The sequence below is a fragment of the Podarcis raffonei genome, chromosome 8 (genome assembly GCF_027172205.1).
Source record: "Podarcis raffonei isolate rPodRaf1 chromosome 8, rPodRaf1.pri, whole genome shotgun sequence".
NCBI classification, from domain to species: Eukaryota; Metazoa; Chordata; class Lepidosauria; order Squamata; family Lacertidae; genus Podarcis; species Podarcis raffonei.
Genome location: NC_070609.1, coordinates 19,509,344 through 19,531,657, shown reverse-complemented (window position 1 = coordinate 19,531,657; position 22,314 = coordinate 19,509,344). Strand labels below are relative to the sequence as shown.

At 45.9% G+C, this 22,314-nt stretch overlaps 1 protein-coding gene across 1 annotated transcript; it reads right to left on the bottom strand.

Annotated features, from left to right (window-relative positions):
• On the bottom strand, nt 1-13,471 carry NFKBID (NFKB inhibitor delta). Its single transcript, XM_053399714.1, has 11 exons — nt 13,341-13,471; nt 11,516-11,549; nt 10,920-11,129; nt 10,110-10,321; nt 9,233-9,338; nt 6,856-7,002; nt 5,144-5,195; nt 4,878-5,023; nt 3,931-4,047; nt 842-1,006; nt 1-307 (listed from the first exon to the last, which is right to left on the bottom strand). The coding sequence occupies exons 1-11, from the start codon at nt 13,469-13,471 to the stop codon at nt 242-244; spliced, it is 1,386 nt and encodes a 461-aa protein (XP_053255689.1). The 3' UTR covers nt 1-241.
• Between the last annotated feature and the right edge of the window lie 8,843 nt (nt 13,472-22,314).

Below are 22,314 nucleotides of genomic sequence, written 5' to 3'. Positions count from 1 at the left end.
GGGAGATAATCTGGCACCACTGGGGATAGACTATTGGCCGGCATCAGCAAGGAAAGTCAGGCACACAACCCTCCCTATCCAATAAGTTAGTTAAATACAGGCAGCACAAGGCAAAGTTTCCTTGTCACATAAGATAAAACAACATAAACAACAACGCCCCCCAAATTGACACTCCTTCACTTCCTGGGTGGCTGAAAAAGAGACGGTGTTCTGCCGAGGAGTGTAGCTTGACAGGAGGTCTTCATGGGAAAGAGGGGAGATGAGCTGGTCCGGGGCCCAAACGGCGACTCCTAAGCAACAGGCGTAGCTGCAGAGGGAAGGAGACAACAATCATTTAAAGATGAAGGGTAGCTATACCTGCTTGGGCTCTTCCCTGTCCCGATGCAGATAGGGATGAACCGATCTGCCCATTTCGGTTTCTCCCAGCTTCTCATCCTTCCAGTCTTCAGTTCTCCACATTTTTGCATCAGTCTACTGCTTTTTTTTTTTTTTGCAACAAGTGCACTTGAAAATCCACCAGCTTCTTAGTGTGCATTTCTCCTAACGCAGACATTTCTGTAGGCGATTTTTATTCAGCATACACATTTCCCCCCAAGCAATTTCCCCTAATGTCATGCATTTTTTCTCGGGGTACGTTAGTTCCTCTAAGCACACAATTTTTTAATGCCCCCTTTCGCTTAACATATGCATTTTTTTTGAGCAGGTGGGAGAACTCCACCGCAGAATTCGGAGAAGTGCGAATTTCTCAGGACACCTGCATTTTGAGCTGTGTGTTGCAAAGTGAACTAAATTTAGCTCCCCCTGCCCACTGCCACCAACCATAGACCCGCCCCCAGCTGACCTGTTCTGTTGCTGGGCCTGGTGCCAACAGGTGAACTGGTTGTTCGTTCTCCAGGTTCCGCGCACTGGGATCAGCCCAGTGATGCAGCAGGAGGCGTACAATCTGCTCCTGAAAGGGGTGTCCATGCAGACCAGCGGCCATGTGCAAGGCGGTGTTCCCGTGGGCCTGAGGACAGAGATTTCCCCTCCAAGTTAGCCTGCATAATATCCATTTATTGCAGATTTATTAACCCACTGAAGCAGTGTGCAATAAAATAAGACAAAATGCAAAAAGATTGCAATCTCAGCAATGCTAAAAGCAGTAAAGCATTTTCTACCATTGTGAAACTATTGTTTTTTTTACATAAGCAACTGCATCACACTTTGGGAAAGGTTTCTTAAAGAAAAAAAATGTCTTCAATAGCCCCCTAATTGCTAAAAGGCTAGGTGTTTGCCAGATTTCGGTTGATAACTGATTCCAGGCGGCTGGAGCTGCAACACTAAAACCCTGGCCTCTAGGGCACACTCAGCTCCTCTCTGGGGCATGTGGTACTCTCAGCAGTACCCCATCTGGGGAGTACAATTGCTGGACATGGATGTGTGGGTCAAGGCCATAGCTGTCAACTTTTCCCTTTTATTGCGAGGAATCCTATTCGGAATAAGGGAATTTCCCTTAAAAAATGGGAAACGTTGACAGCTTATGGTCAAGGCAGTTCCTCAGGTCCATTGCAACTCTTTCCAAAGTTCCAGAAAATGCTGACGGACATGTCGGAGGAGTCTGACGAAGAAAGAAATGGAATCAGAAATTGCCAATGTTCATTTTTTCATCCAGTGGCCAGAAGGGAACTCAGTCCAGTGAATGTCGGGATCTCTGCTCAGCCAAGCTGATAAAGCTCATCTTCCGGAATCGCCCTCCCGACTAATAATTAACGACCTGAGCCTTTGATGAGGCTCCAAGGCACGTTCCCCCATTCAGAAGAGTTTCCAGCAGCATATGGAAGGATGAGATAGTATGAACTACATTGCTAAAGAGTTTTATTATCTTCTACGCAGACAGCAAAGAAAAATACATCCTCTCTCTATGAAAGCAGAGAGCAATTGAACAACAAAGGAACAGGAAACCAGTAACGTCACATCCGTCTCTCGTCTCCCATGAGACTTCCAACAGTATGGAATGTGTCTGGAATGTAAACAGATTCCTGTGACTCTAAGCAGCTGCTCAGTGGCAAACAGAAACTAACAGTAAATACAATGGGCATTTGCTGTTTCCTGTTGCTTTCAGTCCACAAATGACATGAAATTGATTGCATTAACCCCCTCATCATTGAATTGTGTTTCCTTTGTGTCCTGCAAGGCTGTGCTTTGGTTTCCAAACGTTTTGGAAGTCAAATGGACTTCCAGAACAGATTCCATTCAGCTTCCAAGGTACGGCTGTACAGGGCAGAACAGAAAACGATGGCTTTTTACATCCCTGAGGAACAGGACACCACAGCAGCACACTTGTTTAACATGCCATTTCTGCCTTTCCCCTTTTAGCTGAGCCTCTGTGCTACTCAGGATCAGTCCTGGGGAAGCTGGAGCAGCCTTTGGGCCATGGCAGCTGCGAATCACCTCCCTAATATTCCTCTTCGCTTTTCAAGGGAAGCATCCATTGGCATCAATGGCATAGAATTGTAGAGTTGGAAGGGACCACCAGAGCATAGCTGTCAACTGTCCCTTATTTGGCGGGAAACTCCCTTATCCCAGTGCCGTGTCCCACTGCTGTCCCTTATTGATGATGTCTCTTAAATTTCCTGGGTTTCAAAGGAAGCAGCTCCTCTCCCTCCCTCCCTGCCGGCCAGGGAGGAGGGAGGCTCCAACTGTGTTGCTTGGCTGCCCAGCCCACCCCCTTCCAGCCTCCTCTCACCAGCCTTGGCCCCCGGGAGCCCCTTCCCGCCAGGACTGGCGGGAGCCTCAGGCCCTTCCACCGCCATCTTCCTCGCGGCCACCGAACTGAGCATCTCTGCCTGGGGTCTCCCCTCTGCCCGCCGCCACCTCTCCCACTAGGCCGTACTGTGGCTGCGCCGCCGATGGACCCAGATGAGATGGGCAGCCTGGCGCGGCCTATGAATTGCTGAGGAGCCTTGAGAGGAGAGCGACAGCAACCATAGAGAAAGCAGTTCAGAGAGAGGAGGTGGAGGTGCGGGCAGGTGTTCCAAGGGCTAACCATAGAGGGGGAAAGCAGAGAAAGGACCTCAAGCGCTTCTCCCATAGATTTGTAGTGGTAGACTAGCATCTGAGGGTTTACTTCAGGCGCTATTTCCCCCCCTCTCTTCCTCCTGCCCCGCCTGATGGAACTGAGAGCTGCAGATGGAGCACGAGAGAAAAGATACAGAACTGCAGCAGCATCTTCGTAGCTTGGATTTCATTTTGCACGAAAAGTGGTTGCTGCTTGTAGTTATTTAATTGCAGTGTTTCATCAGCTGGTGTCTTGAGCAGCAACCTCTGGAAACGAAGGGCTAAAAACCGGCGCTGCTCTCCCAAATTATCTGGTCCCTTTTAACTTCGTATTTCAGCTGGTTGACTGAAATCCCTTCTTTTGGCTGCTGATCCCTTATTTTCGAGGCTGCTGGTCCCTTATTTTCAAATCTGTAAGTTGACAGCTATGCACCAGAGTCATCTAGTCCAACCCTCTGCAATGCAGGAATCTTTTTGCCCAACGTGGGGTTCGAACCCATCACCCTGAGATTAAGAGTCGCACGCTCCCCTCGCAATGCAAACAGCAGCGTTGGAGAGATCATCTTTATTGGGACCATGGAAGAGAGGGAAGAAGAAAAAGTAAAACTTTCCCTCTCCCTTTCCTAAGGTCCCAAAGCTGCAATTGACATAGACAAAAACCTGCATGTCAGCTGCTACGGTCCAAATGACCTCATGTGACATGTGATTCTCAGAGCTGGGCCCTCTGTTGCAAGGTGCTGAGCAGGTTTGATCTGCTCTCCGAGGGCCACCAGTTCTACCCACCCTTCTGCCTTTCATGATACAAAACAACAACAACACCATAATGGAAAAACTCCTTTCTATCCCCAACATTGGGCAACAGCGCCCCCTAGCAGAGAAAACCCAGAAGCACACCTTCATATTGACAAAGTTCTGGAGTTCTCCTTCAGGAAGCTGGAGAAGGAACTGGATCAAAGGCAGGTTTGCAGCTTGGACAGCCAAATGCAGAATGGTTTTGCTGCTCTTCAGTTCCTAGAAAAGGGAGGAAACTGTCAGGAGGCCAGATGGGCTGGCCAAGCTTTCTTGGCTAATCACAAAAGAGAGTCTTATCTTTGAACCGTTCTGGGTAGGAGAATATCTGCTTTGCATGCAGACAATCCCAGGTTCAATCCCTGGCACCTCCTGGTAGCACTGGGGGAGAAATTCTAGAGAGCAGCTGCCTGCCAGTGTAGACAATATTGAGTCAGATAAACAAACGGTCTGACTCAGGGTAAGGCACTTTGCCAGTCCTGTTTAGAAGTGCTTCCATAATGTCAGTATGTCATGATGTCAGTGGGAGAGCTTGAAGTGTACACGAGAAATCTAGATTCATGCAATTAAAGTGAATTAAAGCATTGTCTTGCCCTGGTGAAACAAATCCACTTTTTTTAAAAAAAAGACTTTTTGCAGTTAGGAAAGTGATGAGGAAAGTCACCGAAAAATGTAAGAGGAACAAATGGGAAAACACCAGCAAATGAATAATGCTAATTGTTAAATAAATCAGAAGGAATTTCCAGTAAAGACAGGTTGCAGTCTAACCTCCGTGTAAGCTTTGTGCAAACAAATCAGGGTGAAGGCTCAATAAACAGGCCATCTGGAGGATTGCAGAGCACCCTAAGTGGTACACATTGCATGGCCACATTCTTCCCCACCATGGCAAGATCTATTTTTCTATTTTAATTATGGCAACAATTGCCAAATTCTGCAAATGCTTTGCTACGTCTCCTTCTTTTGCTCTCTTTTTGGTTGATGCAGAAGTGGCCACCTTGGTCTCCTGGCCTGGGGAGAAGGAACCCTTCCTCAGAGCCCACCCACCCACCTACCTGGCTCTTGTAGTTGGCCCCGAGTTCGAGGAGCAAGCGAATACAGAGCAGGAAGTTCTGGAGCTGCTGCTGAGACAATGGATCCATGCTTTGGGACTGGAAGGCAGCGTTGTGAGCTATGACAGCGCAATGCAAGGGGGTCAGACCTACCGGAACAGTGCAGAAAGGGATGTCAAAGACTCCACGCATTAGCAGTGTGCAAAATAATATGCATTCACAACTTGAAAATGTTTCTGGGAATACACAGCACTCTCCGATCACCTTACCTTCGAAATTTCTGGCATCGACATTGACTGGGATGCCAGTCACCATGACGGCCTGGGAAAGAATCCAGAAGAGATCGTCATTCTGACATGTGCTTAGAACAGATTAAATCCCAACCTAACGAAAGCCCAGCAAGTAGGACCGAGTGGCCCTAACACCTAGCCGCTTCAACAGTATTTGCTGGAAAAGCAGAGAAAAGGGGCAGGAGGATGGCTATAAATATGTACAGTGGTACCTTGGGTTAAGAACTTAATTCGTTAAGGAGGTCCGTTCTTAATCTGAAACTGTTCTTAACCTGAAGCACCACTTTAGCTAATGGGGCCTCCTGCTGCTACCGTGCCGCCGGAGCATGATTTCTGTTCTCATACTGAAGCAAAGTTCTTAACCCGAGGTACTATTTCTGGGTTAGCAGAGTCTGTAACCTGAAGCATATGTAACCCAAGGTACCACTGTAGACCTTTTCCCTGCTGTAGTGACAATTGCATCACAGCTTGTTTCATTGTGTTTTAAAGGCGTTGCAAGCTGCCTCAAGAACATCAGTTGGTCAGCAGGCTATAAATACTCCTAAACGAATAAATAGTATTTTATCGGATACCCATTGTCCATGCGTGGAGAGCAAGCGATGGGGAAAGCATTGGACTGCTGTATGTGCTATCGTGCTGCTAACATTTGCAGGAGTATAAAAAGGAACAAATGAAGGAAACGCTGCTGCAATTTGAACTCTGCAATGAGGCAGCGTGAGGCCCAGATCCCACCAACCCCAACTATTGGCCCCGCTGGCTCATGGGAGTTGGTGGCGGCTGGGTGCTATAGTAGAGAGTCAGTGTGGTGTAGTGGTTAAGAGCGGTGGACTCGTAATCTGGGGAACTGGGTTCGCTTCCCTGCTTCTCCACATGCAGCTGCTGGGTGACCTTGGGCTAGTCACACTTCTTTGAAGTCTCCCAGCCCCACTCACCTCACAGAGTGTTTGTTGTGGGGGAGGAAGGGAAAGGAGAATGTTAGCCGCTTTGAGATTCCTTTGGGTAGTGATAAAGCAGGATATCAAATCCAAACTCTTCTTCTTCTTCTTCTGGAGGAACCGCCCGCTGCTGCCCTTGAGCTTTTGCCACCTGAGGCAATTGCCTGACTTTGCCTGATGATAGGGCTGGCGTTGCTAGCAGCGATAGGACCATAGACAGCTGCCTTGTACTGAATCAGGCCATTAATATTGCCTGCAGTGACTGCCAGAGGCTCTCCAGGATTCCAGGCAGGGAATATTTCCCACAAGGGCATAGCTCCGGCACCCGGACCAGTGGGGGCAGGGCGATCTGTGCATGAGGACGGTGTGGCGAGCTGCCCACGGAGTCCGCCTGGCAGACCCAAGCCCCATGCTGCAATTTCGGGCAGAGCGGGGCCCCGAGCCACTGTGTCACTCCCAGGAGAGACGTGTGGCTTGGGCGTGCTGCCGGCCAGGCCCCGTGGTAAGTGCTGCCCCCCGTGGTGTCCTCTTTTGTCACCCCCCTTAAGGATGACACCCGGGGTGGACCACACATCCCCACTTCCTAGGCCCCTGATTTCCCAGCCCTACTGGGAGATGGGATTGAACCAGAGACCTTCTGCATGCAAGGCAGGTGCTCTACCACTGAGCTATGCCTTTCCCCTGTGGCGCTCCAGGTATTGTTGGGTAGCGACTCCCATCATTCTTAAATGTTGGCCATGCAATAGGGACACTCACCTCAATGACACTGGGCAGCCCATAGGTGGCGCCAAGGTGCAGCACAGTCTGCCCCTTCTGGTCTGCAGCGTTGACGTCTGCTCCCAGCATGATCAGGTCCTTCACGATCCCAGGCTGATTTGCTGCAGCCGCCACTAGCAGCGGAGTCTGGGCGCACAGAGAAGAATAGCAGTGAGTGGCTGTGGCTGGGAGTAGCAGAGCTCAGCCTTGCCAGGCGCCTGGTTCTAGGCAGCTATCTACGGCAGCAGTTGATAGGCGACAGGCAGCAGTTGACAGAAGGGAACATTCGCTACTTCAATGCATATACACCAGGCATGCAAAGCCTGTTTCAGCCTGAGGTCTGCATTTCCTTTTGGGCAACCTTCTGAGGGCCACATGCCAATGGTGGAAGGAACCATAGGCAAAAGTGGGTGGAGCAATGAATGCAAATATCACCTTTGTAGCATAGGCTAAGTTTCTGCACACCCATCACCCATCCCAACAAGCAAGAAGCATTCGTGGACTGCAAGGTGTTACAGGGGAGCTGGACAGGAGGCACATTTAGTGAAGAGCAGAGAGATAATAATAATCATTTATTTATTTATTTATTTATTTATACCCCGCCCATCTGGCTGGGTTTCCCCAGCCACTCTGGGCGGCTTCCAACAGAATATTAAAATACAATAATCAATTAAACATTAAAAACTTCCCTAAACAGGGCTGCCTTCAGATGTCTTGGCTTCTCACAGGGAGAGACACTGAGGTCCAGCACCGAGGGCCTTCTGGCAGTTCCCTCACAGCAAGAAGTGAAGCCAAAGGGAACCTGGCAGAGGGCCTTCTCAGTAGTGGTGCCTGCCCTGTGGAATGCCCTCCCATCAGATATCAAGGAAATAAACTACTCTCTGACTTTTAAAAGACTTTTAGAAACTTCCCTAAACAGGACTGCCTTCAGATGTCTTCTAAATGTGAGATAGTTGTTTCTTTCTTTCACATTTATTTACTTTTTATCCCTTTATTTTATAAATTGCCTGATGGGTTTTAAAATAGCTGTCACAGCAGGATGCAATATGGAATAACAGAGAACATAAATTGAATTTCTAAACATGTATGAACCAGAAATGAAGTACATATACTGTTAGAATGGCAGAGTAAGTGCATTTGAAAACACACACAAGAAAAGAAATCAGAATAATCAGTGAAAGTCACAACAAATAGGTTGCCTGGATACCTGTAGGAAAGAATAGAGTGATAGTCATCTAAGATACTCATAGCAGACCCTCTGAAATGAATGGACATAACTCCATGGACTGGCGTTTGACTGACCTTGGATATATTCCATAGCAAATACGTAGCTTATGAAATAAATTCTAAATGCTATAGGGCTGTCGCCAATGCTAGTCCTACTTAGAGTAGACCCATTCAAATTAATGCGATCAAGCCTATCTTTAGATCCATTAATTTCAGATGAGTATGCTGGATTCAGATGATAAGCAAGGAGATTCTGACTAAACATTAGGAAGAACTTTCTGATGGTAAGAGCTGTTTGACGGTGGAACGGTCTCCGTCAGGAGGTGATGGACTCTCCTTCCTTGGGGGTTTTAAGACAAAAGTTGGGTGGCCATCTGTCAGGGATTCTTCAGCTGTTTTTCCTGTATTGCAGGGGGTTGGAATAGATACCTCTCTGGGTCCCTCCCAACCCTACTGTTATGTACTAAGCTTGGATCCTAGAACAATAGGCAGGTAGGATCCTAGAATGCAACAACTGATTGGCTTGCAGGAGAAGACCAATCAGGCTCCTGGAGGAAGTTAATCAGCCTATTAGGCTGGTAGGATCGTAGAATGCAACAACTGATTGGCCTGCAGGAGAAGACCAGTCAGGCTCCAGGAGGGAAGCAGAATCAGCCAGTCAGACGGGACTCATCGTGTAAATAATGCACAGTCATACCTTCGGTTACGGACGCTTCGGGTTGCGTGATTTCGGGTTGTGCACCGTGCCGAACCCGGAAGTACCAGAACGGGTTACTTCTGGGTTTCGGTGCTTGCGCATGTGCAGAAGTGCTAAATTGCACTTTGCGCATGCGCAGAAGTGCCAAATCGCGACCTGCGCGTGCACAGATGCGGCGCTGCGGGTTGCAAACATGCTTCCCGCATGGATCACGTTCGCAACCCGAGCGTCCACTGTATATAAAAGCCTAAGGTTTTGGGGGAAATTCAATCGCTGTTTTACAAGCTGCGAAAAAGAGCATGAAATCACTGCAGGACTCCGAGTATATTTCACCTACAATTCTATGATTCTATGCGTAGGACTTAGTTGGAGACAACCCTATGAGACAGCTGGAGAAAGATAATCATGTGCCTCCTCCATGCAAGGAGAATTAAGCCCAGGCCTCATCCTCACCTTTCCCCTGTGCTCTTTGACGTCAAGCTGGCCACACTCCCGGAATACCTCAGCGGTAGCATATGCCAGCGGCCGGTGTCCTTTGGCCACATATAGATGCAGAAACCTGAAGAGGAGAGGGGCACAGAATAGTTTAAGAACTTGGTGGTCGGCAGACAAGACTCTTCTCCCCTGGCAATGCTGTGGGAGAACCGCCTGACATAGTGGCTGGAGTCTCGGACTAGGACTAAGGAGACCCTGGTTTTGAACCCTGCTCAGCCATAGATTTCACACGGGCCAATGGTTCTCCCTCTTTCTCAGAATTAGCCTGCCTTGCATGGTTTTTGGGAGGATAAAAGCTGGGGACAGAACCATGTGTAGAAATGTGGCGTCTAAATGTCAAATAAATGTAATAAACACACAATATAACAATCTATACGTGTATAAGAAACAAATTTTGAAAAAATGACTATAAACAGAAATAGAGTACATTTCACCATAGTGGGGAAGACTGTACTGAGGCATACCTGCTCAGAGTCACTAAATTGTTCATGGGCAATTTCCCTACTCTCCCTTCTTAGGGTTCTTCGTATTTATTTGTCCAACTAGGGTCATATCCACATGTGATCATACATTCAGAGCACATGCCTTCCCCCAAAGAATCCTGGGAACTGCAGTTTACAGCTGTATTTCCCGGTACCCATATCACACTACAACTCCCATGATTCTTTGCGGGAAACCAATTTTTAAAACTGAATGTGACCCTGGGCCAGACAGAGGACTATCTGCTATAAAATAGGACACACAGCCACCTTACTTCGAAGGGGACTGGGATGGTATTCAAAGCGATATCCGGGGGGGGGGGAATCAGTGCCCTCACCACCGGCAACAGACTTACGTGTCTCCATCCTCATCTTGATGTAGCAGAAGAGGCAGTTCTGTGTTCCGGATCTCCGCCCGAGCTTGGGCCAGTTCCCCAGGATCCACTTCCATGGATGAGGCCGGGAAATTCTCCTCGGGAAGGAGGCATGGGTTATTCATTTCTTGCTGCAGGCAGACGCCCCCAGGAGCGGGGAAGAGGTCCAAAGGCCCCGTTTCAGAGACTGCCGTCTGTGTGGAAGAAACCATGGTAAAGAGGCATTGCAATATTACCAATCTTTCCCCCCAGATATACGCCAGGGTTGCCAATGTGGGCACATATATGTTCAGAGAGGCGTTCCCTGGCATTTCCAGGGCCCCCTCCTCCCACCAAAATTAGGCTTGGGAACAGCTTCTGACTCTGAACCGCCCTGGGGCAAGCAATCCACAAATGGGGAATGGAGGTACATTCCCAAGGATTTCCTTGGAACAGGAAAACTGCTGTTTAAAAAACAGATTAAGATGATAGTGTTATGTATTGAAGTTCTCACCCTGGCCACCAGGGGCATTGTGTATATAGTTTTCACTCAGGTCCACGTTAAGTTAAATTAGGCGGGAAACCCTGGGTTGTTGTTGTTACAATGTTGACAGCCAGCTGCCTATAAAAGCAGGCCGGCTGAGCTGTTTGCAGTTCAGTTCAGTTCCAGCTTACTTATAAAGAACTACTAGGGAAATCTCTGTGTCGTCTGCTACGTCCACCCACAATCTAATAGATAGCATGAGACCTTTCCTTGTCTCCAGTTTGAGCCACTCCTCACCCACGCACATCCCCTCATAATTCCACATTCACCTCATAATCCACCGCTGACGCCATCTTGGAACCGTACACTGCCTCGGTGGTACTAGGTCCTGCAGGCCCATAAACACTGGCATCCAAAGAAGTAAAGGGGTTGATGATGCCATACTGGGGCCCTGGATGTGGAAGGAGGTAGTTCTTGGTGGGGTCCACTGGCTGGTAGTGGCAGTCGGCAGGGAAGGCCGCTTGGCTTGAGGTGTCTGGCTGCCAGGTGGGAAAGGCCGCGACCGGGTACTCGGGAGCAGCTGTCTGTCCTGGAGTAGGTCCTCTTCCCTCAGCTGCTCTGGGGGGCTCTAGGAAGACGGACTCAGGTGAGCAAAGAATACAGAAGCAGAAGAAAAGCCCTGCTGGATCAGGCCAGTGGTCTCTCTAGCCCAGCATCCTGTTCTTACTGGGGCCAACCAGATGCCCATGCGAAGCCCAAAAGCAGGACCCAAGCTCAAGACAACCTCTCCCTTCCTGTGGTTTCCAGCAACTGGGACACAGAAGCATACTGCCTCCACCAGTGCAGACAGAACGTTAGTAGCCATTTCAGGCGCACCGACTCTATGGGGGAAGAAAAGCATCCCAGTGTGTCCCTATCCACTCACCTGTTCGGTTGGCTTCGAAAACTCCCGGGGGTACCTGCAGAGGAAGAGTAAAAAAAAGAGGATCAGTAATGAGCCTGGTAAAGGTAATAAAGCGGTTGTGTCTGGACCAGTGTGGTGTAGTGGTTAAGAGCGGTGGACTCGTAATCTGGTGAATTGGGTTCGCTTCCCCGCTCCTCCACATGCAGCTGCTGAGTGACCTTGGACTTCTCTGAAGTCTCTCAGCCTCACTCACCTCACGAGTGTTTGTTGTGGGGGAGGAAGGGAAAGGAGATGGTTAGCCACTTTGAGGCTCCTTAGGGAAGTGATAAAACGGGATATCAAATCCAAATCCAAACATGCTATGGTCGTCACCCTAGACTAGGCTGCCCCTTAATCTGACCCCAAAGGTTCATTCGTATGGTCCCCAATTCATAACGTAGGAAGAAGCCACCTTCTGCTGAGTCAGAACAATGGTCCATCTACCCTCATGGACGATGGACCAATGTTCTGATTCAGCAGAAGGTAACTTCTTCACATGTTATGAATTGGGGACCACGTGAATGAACATTTGGGGTATGTTCTACCCTATGTGGTGGACCTGTAAAAGGGTTGGGAAAAAAATGTTTAAAAGTACTTTTCAAAAACAAACAGACCAGAGTCCTTTTTGTTGGGGATAATTCAGATGAAAATTCCCAGGTGTCAAAAAATATTATTTATGTATGCCTCTTCTGTGGTCTGTGTTTTGTTAGCCCCAAAATGGAAAACGAGCGAAGTCCCAGCTAAAGAAAAATGGCACCTTAAACTGATAGGACATATAGAATAAGAGAACAAGAAGAACATACGTTTAAAGAAGATTGGAAAATGTTTATTGAATATATGGGGGGGGGGAATTGTGTATATTTGAAAACATGGGCAGCATTAAGATAAATTCAACAGTGTAAATAAGTTTAGGTGGATGTAATAATGGAATACTGAATGGTTTAATTTATATAAAATATGCAGGGATTTATGCTATGCAAAATGAACCAAGGAAAGAGAAGAGGTAAAGTCATTGATATTTTAAGGTTGTTTAAATGAATATTCTAAAATGTATAACAGAAAATTTAATAAAAATTATGGGGGGGGGCGGGGGAGAACATTGGTCTGTTTAACTCCACTGACTGGCAGTTGCTCTCCAGGGTTTCAGGCAGGATCTTCCCCCAGCCCAACCTGGAAATGCTGGGGATTTTATTTGGGATTGAACCCTGGGCCTTCTGCATGCAAGACAGAAGCTCTAACACATGGCTAGAGCCCTCGTCTCAAAGAATGCAAACCAGGTGCAGCTAGCCTAGGTGACGGACCCTAACTTAGAAGGCTGAGACAAATTCATTGGATGAGAAGGCTGCCAACAGGTACCAGTCATGATGGCCACATGGAACCTCTTGTTAGAATTCCTGCTCTGTGACTGCAGTCATGGGATTGTTGTCTATCACATAACGGTGTATGTTTTGACTCCACAAAGTGGGAAGTGACGGAGACAGGATGTTTGTGTTACTGTGTTCTGTGAAGTGGGGCTATTGTCCTTTGTTCTTTTTCTCTTTGCTGTCTGATGCTAGAGAGAGAGAAGGAGCCATGTTGCAGTGCTCCATGTGTGTTTATATGTAAATAAAGTAGATTAGCCAAAATGCTGAGTTGCTGAGGTCTGTCACGCGAACTGCAAAGACTCTGTAGATCCCTAAGTGTGCTGATGTCTGTTGGCATCGGTCGCTGTGATGCTCGGGCTGAAGAAAGCTTTTGAAGCTCCCGAACGATCGACCAGGAGGGAGAGAACATGCCAGTCGGGCATGTGTCTCTGCCAGGGTCCTACTTGAGTGTAGGCCAAGCTCCTGACACCTCTATGCTCAGAAGCAACAGCCACTGAATGCCCGTTGTGTGGAGCAATAGCAGCAGGAGAGGGCTGCTGCCTTGCTGTCCTGCTTGGGAGTCTCCTGGAGACATCTAGCTGGAAGGGGCGGCTGGAAGCAAGGAACAATTGCAACTGGTTTCAGCGGATGACTCACCTGGGGTCCAGTGCTGTGGCCAAGGACCATCTGCTGTTGCCTTTTTTGTTCCAGTAATTCCCGCACAGTCTGGGGTGCTAAACTGCTGCGTGGAACTTTGCAACCTGAAAGCAGAGAGAGCAAATGGGGTTGTCAGGATTGAGAGGAGGACAGCTCTAGCCTGGGATCAGATCATTTCCTAAAAGCATGCAAGCATCCCACCTTCAGAGTGTCTATTTCAAGGGTAGGCAACCTAAGGCCCGGAGGCCGGATGCAGCCCAATTGCCTTCTCAATCCGGCCAGAGAATGCTCTGGGAATCAGCGTGTTTTTACATGAGTAGAATGTGTCCTTTTATTTAAAATGCATCTCTGGGTTATTTGTGGGACATAGGAATTCGTTCATCCCCCCCCCCAAAATATAGTCCAGCCCACCATATGATCTGAGGCATGGTGGACCAGCCCACGGCTGAAAAGGGTTGCTGACCCCTGGTCTATTTCATCAGTGGAGAAGCTACAGCCTAGTTAGTCCCACCAGGCCTGACCATTTGGCCCATGGGGCCATTTTTGCCAAGCCATACTGACGTACCCCACTAGGGCATGTTGAAATTTCAAAAAAATGAAGGGTGCTGAAACATTGTAACATGACTTGGGAATTCAAAATATATTTTGGTTAAATTGATATAATTTAGTTTGGCTTGGTAAGTAAAAGGTGTGTAAAATTGTATAGAAATCATGAAAAATGATTTGCCAAGTTAAATTACATTCCTATTATTCTTATTATTAAGCATTACCTGACATTTTCAGAAAACAAAATTGAAATTCTTTGCTTTCCCGAAAGCCTCATGTGCTTCTTCGTCAAACGTAGACTTTCAAGCTAAATGTTGTCCAGTCACAAAAAAGAATAACAGCTCTGAATTTCTCACACCCCAAAACTTATTTGTAAGACCCGTCACTGAAGAAATTTGAAAAAATTTAGTTTCAGCAACTAAAATGGCACTCCCTACTACACCACTCTTGATATAACATATGATATCAGTCAGGTGTAGGGGAGGTAAATCTGCAAATTCCTACTGAAAATGGGGTTTGAAGGCCCTGCCAATCACCTGAATGTTGGCTCTTTCAAAGCCCTGTGCATTTTCCAGGCAGAGGATGTCAGGTGATTGACAGGTAGGTGACCACACCTGTCAAAGTTGGCCTGACTGGGGATGAGGAAGCTAAGAATCTGATCTACTAATCCAATCCATTTCCCCATCCCTGGTCTACTTGAAAACAGACCCACAGCAAAGCTTCCCTGCTTGCAGAAAGCTAACCTGTCAAGAAAAGGATAAGCATCTTCCTCATGATGCAACAACTTCCCTGCACAAAGTCTAAAAGGAAAGTTAAATGGCATACGTACCCCAGAATTGTTTATAGTCTGCACCTAGCAAAACTGCACCCAGCTAGCACAAACCTTGCACTGAGAAAAGCTGGTATCTGTATTTCTTGCAGAAAAGATGGTGAACATTTTCAGACCAGCACATCTCAAATTATTTTGCCACTTTCTGCTTCCACTGCATATTGCAGGGCAAGGTAGCTCTACCCTGCAACTAACAAAAATCCTATTTTGGACCTAGTGCTAATTACTGCATTTTCACATTGCAACTGCAGAATTCTCACACTGCTCTGATTCCACTATTTCAGCATGTCAGGGGCAGAGATGTGTGAATAATATGTCAATGCCTATTTCTCTCCATTTCTCTCTTTTCCAATCTGAAGTTCACTTTTCCACATTTCTACATTGGCCTGCAATTTTTTTTTAAGCTCATGAAAATTCAGCAGCTTTTCAGTGTGAATTTTTCCTAACAAACAAAATTTCAATTTTTCCTACTACACACAATTCTTGCAAGCCAAGAATTATATTTCCCTTAATATAATACATTTGTATGTTATTTTACCAATTTATGCATTTTTACATGCACTTTACTGCAGTATATGCTTTTTGTCCATATCATATTTTCCATGTATAAGACAATGGGAATGTGGTCTTGAGATTGGTCTGACTTCCTCATCCATTCTGTAGGAAATTGTAGCTCTGTGAGGGGAATAGGGGTTTTCCAGTACTCTTAATGAACTACGGCTCCCAGAATCCTTTGGGGGAAGTCATGATTTATTTGTAGGATTAGACAATGATGGCTGTCCAATGAGCATTCATTCTGATTTGTTTGCGGGGAGGTTAGATGACATTACATCAACGAAAGTGTTATCTCACACCTCCCAGGGCATTTCCCCATCACTTTCCTTTCTTTTTTTATATATAAAAACCCAGATCTTTGGGGGAAGCAGTTTTCTTGCACAATTCAACTACAATTGCACAACCTGAAATTGCTAGTATGTGCTTGCATCCCATTCAAGAATAGCAACAATCCGGAAGTGCCCTTGAAGTATTTGCTTTATTCATCAACGTGAAGAAGCAGAGTATGTCAAAGCAAAATTAGACATTCCTATGAAGCAGATCCTTCAAAGACTGTCCATTTCAGCTTTCCAGAAATTCTTGCATGTGGTGTCTCTGTCTGTCTGTCTGTCTCATCTATACACATGGCCATTGTCCTTACCAACCTGCCAGCTCCCCTATTTCACATGCATAGCTGCCTTATCAGTGGGGCACCACCTCCTCCAAACAACTCCAAACTCATTCAAAACTCATTCAAAAATGGAGAGAGGTTTCTAGCTACCCAGAGACCATGTCATACAGCCCATTGAAAAAATACCAGCAAACCATTCTGGGCTGTTACCAGCAATCTAACAAAGGAACAGCGGATCTGCAGTGCCAGTAACAATATATTCCAGACCCAAGCCTTGACAGCAAATTAATCTTTCCTCCAGGCAACCTGTATATTCAACATTCACCCTCATTTTGCTAGCACAAAACTTGCAGTGCGGCTAGAATGCTGGGTCTTTTTTTGAGCATTTGCTCTGACTTGTTTATGGGATGGACAATGAGTATTTATCCTGCATTCATCTTGATTTGTTTCTGGGGTCTTCACACGTCTTCCTGTTACTCATTACTTCACCTCACGCTTTTCAGTGCATGTTCTCTTCCCTTCCCAAAGTGCAAAATATATGTTGGTTTTTTTAAAAAAATCAAATTAATGCACCAGGACATTTGTAATTACAAACTCCCCACCCCCTGACCAATGGACCAATTGATAATTGCTGAGGGTCTTAGTGGACCATTTCTGCCCACTGTAGCAATTTCAGAGTGCTGTGTGATTTTTAATTGCATTTCTATTGTTTCTTTTCTTTTGTATGTACTGTATTTGACTGCATTACAATCTGAATTCCACTGAATTCAAAATACAACGCTGTAAAATGCGACATAGGGAATGGTGAAGCAATTAAAAACCATAGAGCGATAAGGAAGCAATAAAAAGGTAATTAAGGATCAATATAAGAAATAAAAGAAGCAATAAAAATACAGTTAAAAATCAAGGCAGATCTTTAATGGGGAAACATGAATGAAGTCCGCAGACCCCAGTTTGAGAAACCTTGTGCTCGGGCGACAGAGCGATTTGATCCAATTTTTTATTACAGAGACCTAAAGTTCCAGTACATGCTTGGGTTCCTCCTGCAAAATACTGACAGTCTCGGAAGGCCCCTCTTAAATTCCTGAGCGCTCCTGTGACATGATTCAGAGTTTGCCCTGCCTGCTACAGGGACAAGGCTGCTGGCAGAAAATAACAGCTCTGTGCTGCTCATGAATCCTGCTTTGACCCAACCTCGGCCTTTCATCTCCGTCACTTGTGGTTTCCCTTCTCGACGCACAAGGGATATTTTCCAGAGCAGGTGATGCTCAAACGCAGATATTGTGGCCACCCCCCACCTCCCCAGTCCCTTGTTAAAAGCCTTCTGAGAGCAATGTGAGGAGGAGGGGAATGGCAGGCAGCATGTCAGCTCAAAGGCATGTGCTGTGGTTGTTGTCCTGGCTGCCGGTGTAAAAAACAAGGCAACTTGCAGCGCTGTCGCTTCCGTTGACGGAAGGCATGACACTGTGAAGGAAATGATGTGGAAGAAAAACTCAGCCGGCAAGGGTTGCTGGTCAGAGCTATTCCTCCACTCCACATTTCCTTTCCGGATCCTGTGACCTAAACCTGCAAGGTTCAGGGTGAGTCCCCTGGTGCAGATGCAAGTGTGTAAGTCAAAGGAGTGCTCTCCTCTTATTGCTGGACTCCAGCCCCCACCAGCCTCAGCCAGCATGACCCATGGCCAAGGACAATGGGAATTGTAGTCTACAGCGTGGTGTAGTGGTTGGAGCATTGGACTAGAGATAACACTTAATGTTGGGCAGAGGAAACAGACTGTCTTTGTAATTTTATTATAGAAAGAGGAGAACAGTGCAAGGCAGGCATTGGGAAATTTGAATCAGGGGCGCAGGCAGTGTTTCAGCACTTCAAATCCCTGTGGGTGGAAGAAATTACTGTTCTGATCTTTCCCGTGCTGCAGCGCCACCTTTGTAATGGTCAGAGCAGGTATTGCACATCCAGGATTCTGTCCCTAGTCTGAACAGTATGTCTTGCCCATGTCCAATTTGGATTCTCTCTGTTTCTCTATTTTCCAACCTAAAGTTCATTTCTCCACATTTCCACATCAGTTTGTGTGATTCTTTTTTTTTTTAAGGGTTCAGGAAAATTAATCAGTATTTTAGCACAAATTTCCTCTAATATGCATATTTGTATGCAATTTTTGCCTAAGATAAACATTCCCCCCCCAATCTCCCCCAATTAATGCATTTTTTCCTATGTTATTATCACAAATACATGCATTTTTAAAATACAAACTTTGCCTTAGTATATGCATTCATGTACACATGACTTGGCTGGGGAACTACATTGTTGGTGCAAGGAAAAATATAGGTATAAAAGGAGAAATTCTGGATGCCAAGATCCAAGGCTGGGACAAGTACTCTGCAATGAGAGAACCCCAGCAGAGATTTAAACATAATAAAATATGCAATAAAGTAAACCATGGAAATATGGGCTTAGGCCTTTAAAATATGTCCCTGCGAGTTCCAAAACTTCCCTCTAACCCCACACATCTGGTAAGTTTAAAATGATTTACTTACAAACTCTCCAAAGGCCGGATTCATGTGCTTTTCCATACCATACAACATTCAGGAAAAGTTGCACAGGCAGTAAAACTTAGTTTAGTTCCAAAATGGCGAAAATTTGTAAATTATTGGTATGGAACACAAGAATGACTTGTGAAAGCCATTCACCTAAGCTGGAGCAACCAGCTTAGCTGCTTCACACAGCGAGATCAGCAGGCAGACTGAGAGGAGGTACAATAGTCTTGATTACCTATATCCTCCCAAGGTAAGAGAAGTGAACACAGCTAAGGACAGCTGGCAAGACAGATTACTCTATGGTATTAACCCCTTTGTGCATTAAATAGACTTAAGCATGTTGGTTAAATGAGGCAGGTTATACCCCATACATTGCTAAATTTGGAGAAGTTCAAATTTAGAAAGGATGTCTGGGTTTCAGTACTCTTATTGTTTTGGAAAGTGAAAATTTGAGAAGTTCACCTTTACAACCATATGTCAGGAGTGCTCTGATGGTGTTTCCTGCTTGGCAGGGGGTTGGACTCGATGGCCCTTGTGGTCTCTTCCAACTCTATGATTCTATGGAATGTTTACCGAATTGAGTTTTCTCTGCAACACTACTTTCCTGCTTGACTTGAGGGTGGCAACAATTAGTCCATTCTTGGACATACCTTTTGCCTTTCCTAGAGCTCCACTTCAGGTCTCTTTAGGAACTTCGCCAAGGCCTGCTAGCAAGCTTTGCTGGTTTAGATAAATAGTAGAAGCAGAGTACTAGATTTGGGAGACGGAGGTTTGTGATGGAAATCCCTCTTTTGCTACAGCACTTCAAGTTGCCATCATTCTGGGGAGGCAGTAAAACGGGGCCCCTCCTGCACACAATCCCATCCTACACATACAATCTCATGCACCATGAAAGAAAAATTAACATCTAGATTCCTGAAAATGATATCTTAACTGAGAGCTTGAAATTAACGTTTGTTTTTAATTCAGAAATTCCACCTTCAACAGTTCTGAAAACTGTATCTTGGCCCAGACCGGGGATTCTTGCCATATCCCCAAATACCCCTTTACTTTCAGCTATCCTACACATTCACAGGAAACATCCAGGCTGGCGATGAGTCCTACTAGGCTTTTCTTGGTCTTTATAGAAGTATTATCTTGCCAGTGTTTTGAATTTTAAAAAATTATGGTGGACCAATTTCGGAATTTCAGAAATAGACTGGAAAGAGAAGCTGCTGAATTGCAACTCATTACCAAACTTAAAACCATGGAGAGACCTGGTCTGAACAAAGACATTGGATTCTTATCTCATTATACATGACAAAGCCATTTTTCACCTTCTCACCCCTTGCTTTTTCCTGTAAGACCTATTGCAGTCGTTAAGAGTCGTCAACAGGCTCATCACAGCTATCTGCCAATCACCCATTCCCACCACCCTTCTGAGTAATACCCCTCCCCACCTTCTCACTATATAGAGGGATCTGGCAACTTCTGTTTCAAGTGTATCTGAAGAAGTGTGCATGCACACGAAAGCTCATACCAAGAACTAACTTAGTTGGTCTTTAAGGTGCTACTGGAAGGAAAAAAAATTTTTGTTTTGACTATGGCAGACCAACATGGCTACCTTTCTGTAACTAGAGGGACAGTGTTGGTGGACTACAGCTCCCATCATCCCTGACTATTGGGTGAGATAGCTAGGGATGATGGGAGTTGTAGTCCATCCCAGCAACATCTGGGGAACCAGGGTTGACTAGCTCGACATATCTGTGCCCTTAAGTACAGGGTTGTTAAAACACAAACCAGCAGTCTGGGCCTTCTAGTCCAGACTAGGAGCTTGGCATGGTAGAAAGCTTTAACCTCCTGCCCTCGGCTATGGTCTTGATCTCTTTCAGGCTCCCTGCTGTGGCTGCAGAATGCATAGGAAAGAGAAAAACACACACATCTCTCTCACTTACTTCAATGGAACTCCCTGCCTTCTCCTTGTCTCCACCCACTGCTGTACGGATGGAGAATGTAGAGCTCCTGATTTGGATTGGGGCCATAGCAGAGCACAGATATGTAGCTAATGTATGACCCAGTTTGACCCCAATTAGCAGACTTTTAATCCAGTGTAGATGCTAGGAAGCGTTCCCAACAGTGCAGCTGTCAAAATTATATCATTAAATAATCTTAATATTATTGATTAGCCCATTCGAGTGGCCCTCATCCTACTCTAGGTGCCCCCACCCCAGAAGTAGTTAAGAAGGTCCTTCCTTGGTAACTTCTTCTGCAAAAGCGGCCTCTAGAGGAGGCTGATCACTGCTATCATTGGCTAATCACTGTTGATGGAGACCTATCCCTCTTGAGATCGCTCAATTCTTTTCGAAAACCATCTCAGCTAGTAACCATCAAGCGGCAGTGCCAAAGCTATGGAATAATCTCCCTGGAGACCTTCGCCTGCTTCTATTTTTGTGCCAACTTAAAACACGGAAGGTCACCTCCTGACTGCCTGAATTTTGCGGGAGGGATTGACGTGCATGCTGGAAATGTAGGTCTGCATAATTCAAGTGGGTTTAAGCACTCTGTCACCTTGGTGGAACAAATCCACTTTCAAAAAAGAGAGAAAGAGAGAGAGAGGACTTTTTTGCAGTTAGGAAAGTGATGGGGAAAGTGTATTGCGAAGTGTGGGGAGAATGATCAACGGGAATTCATTTAACCACCACAAAAACAAATAAGGATGAATGCTCATTGCTTTATCACCTCCCCACCAATGAATCAGAACCCATACCCAATAAAGACCAGATGTAAGCTACGCACTGCATAAGCTTTGCACAAGCAAATGGATATGAATGCTGATTCAATAGATCACCTGGAGGAGCCCTTATTTGAAAGAGATTTTAATATCCGTTAGCTGAATGAACTTTATGTTGTTTGCAAACTGCTGGCAAAAGCAGCTGTTGCAGACACAGTGCTTGCCTTGCCTTGTATCATCAAGGCTACCCATGCAGGAAATGCCAGTCTCTCTCAAGTCTTAAATCATTAAACAAGAGGTCAATATAATAGATATAGCATCTTTTATTACGGTGGGAAACCTGTGCCCCTCTGCATGCTGGTATGTCTTATAGGGGTGGATGAATCTGTTGATTTTGGTTTTCTCAGTTTCTCCTTTTTCCAATCTCACGTTCAGTTCTACAGCAATTTGTGATTTATTGGGAAAATTCATACGCATTTTAGTGCAAATCCCCCCTAATAAGCACATATTTCTATGCAGTTTTTGACTAATATACAGAGTCTTACAAGCATTTCCCCCTATTATAATGCATATTTGTATAAATTTTTAACTAATATATACATTTTTATGTACACTTCCCCCAATATATGTACATTTGTAAGCATTGGTTGGTTGGAGAACTCCATCGCAAAATTCAGAGAAATGCGAATTTCAGAAGATCGCTGTGTTTCAGTTCTTGAACCAATACTGTACACCAAGTGTGAACTAGGGAGATTCTCATTAGATAGAGTATCATTAATTAGTTGATTTTGCTTCTGTATTAATGAGAATCTACCTATCTCCCCTTTGTCTAGCACTGTAATGGTTAGTGCGTTAGATTTGGACATGGGGACAAGGGTTAAAATCCTTACTCAGCCAGCAAACTCCCTGGATGACCTTACTTCAGTCACTATGTCACAGCCTAGTGGAGCAAGGGTGGGGGGAAGAACTATTTTCCCCAGTCTTAGCTCTTTGG

What these genes read in the sequence shown, in the direction of transcription:
- NFKBID (XM_053399714.1), bottom strand. Translation starts at nt 13,471, where the DNA reads ATGTCTCCAGGAGACTCCCAAGCAGGACAGCAAGGCAGCAGCCCTCTC. An exon ending in GGAGCTTGGCCTACACTCAA is followed by an intron (nt 11,550 to 13,340) that starts GTAGGACCCTGG and finishes CTTCCTCTGCAG; the next exon opens with GTACCCCCGGGAGTTTTCGA. An exon ending in CGTCAGCGGTGGATTATGAG is followed by an intron (nt 10,322 to 10,919) that starts GTGAATGTGGAA and finishes TCTTCCACACAG; the next exon opens with ACGGCAGTCTCTGAAACGGG.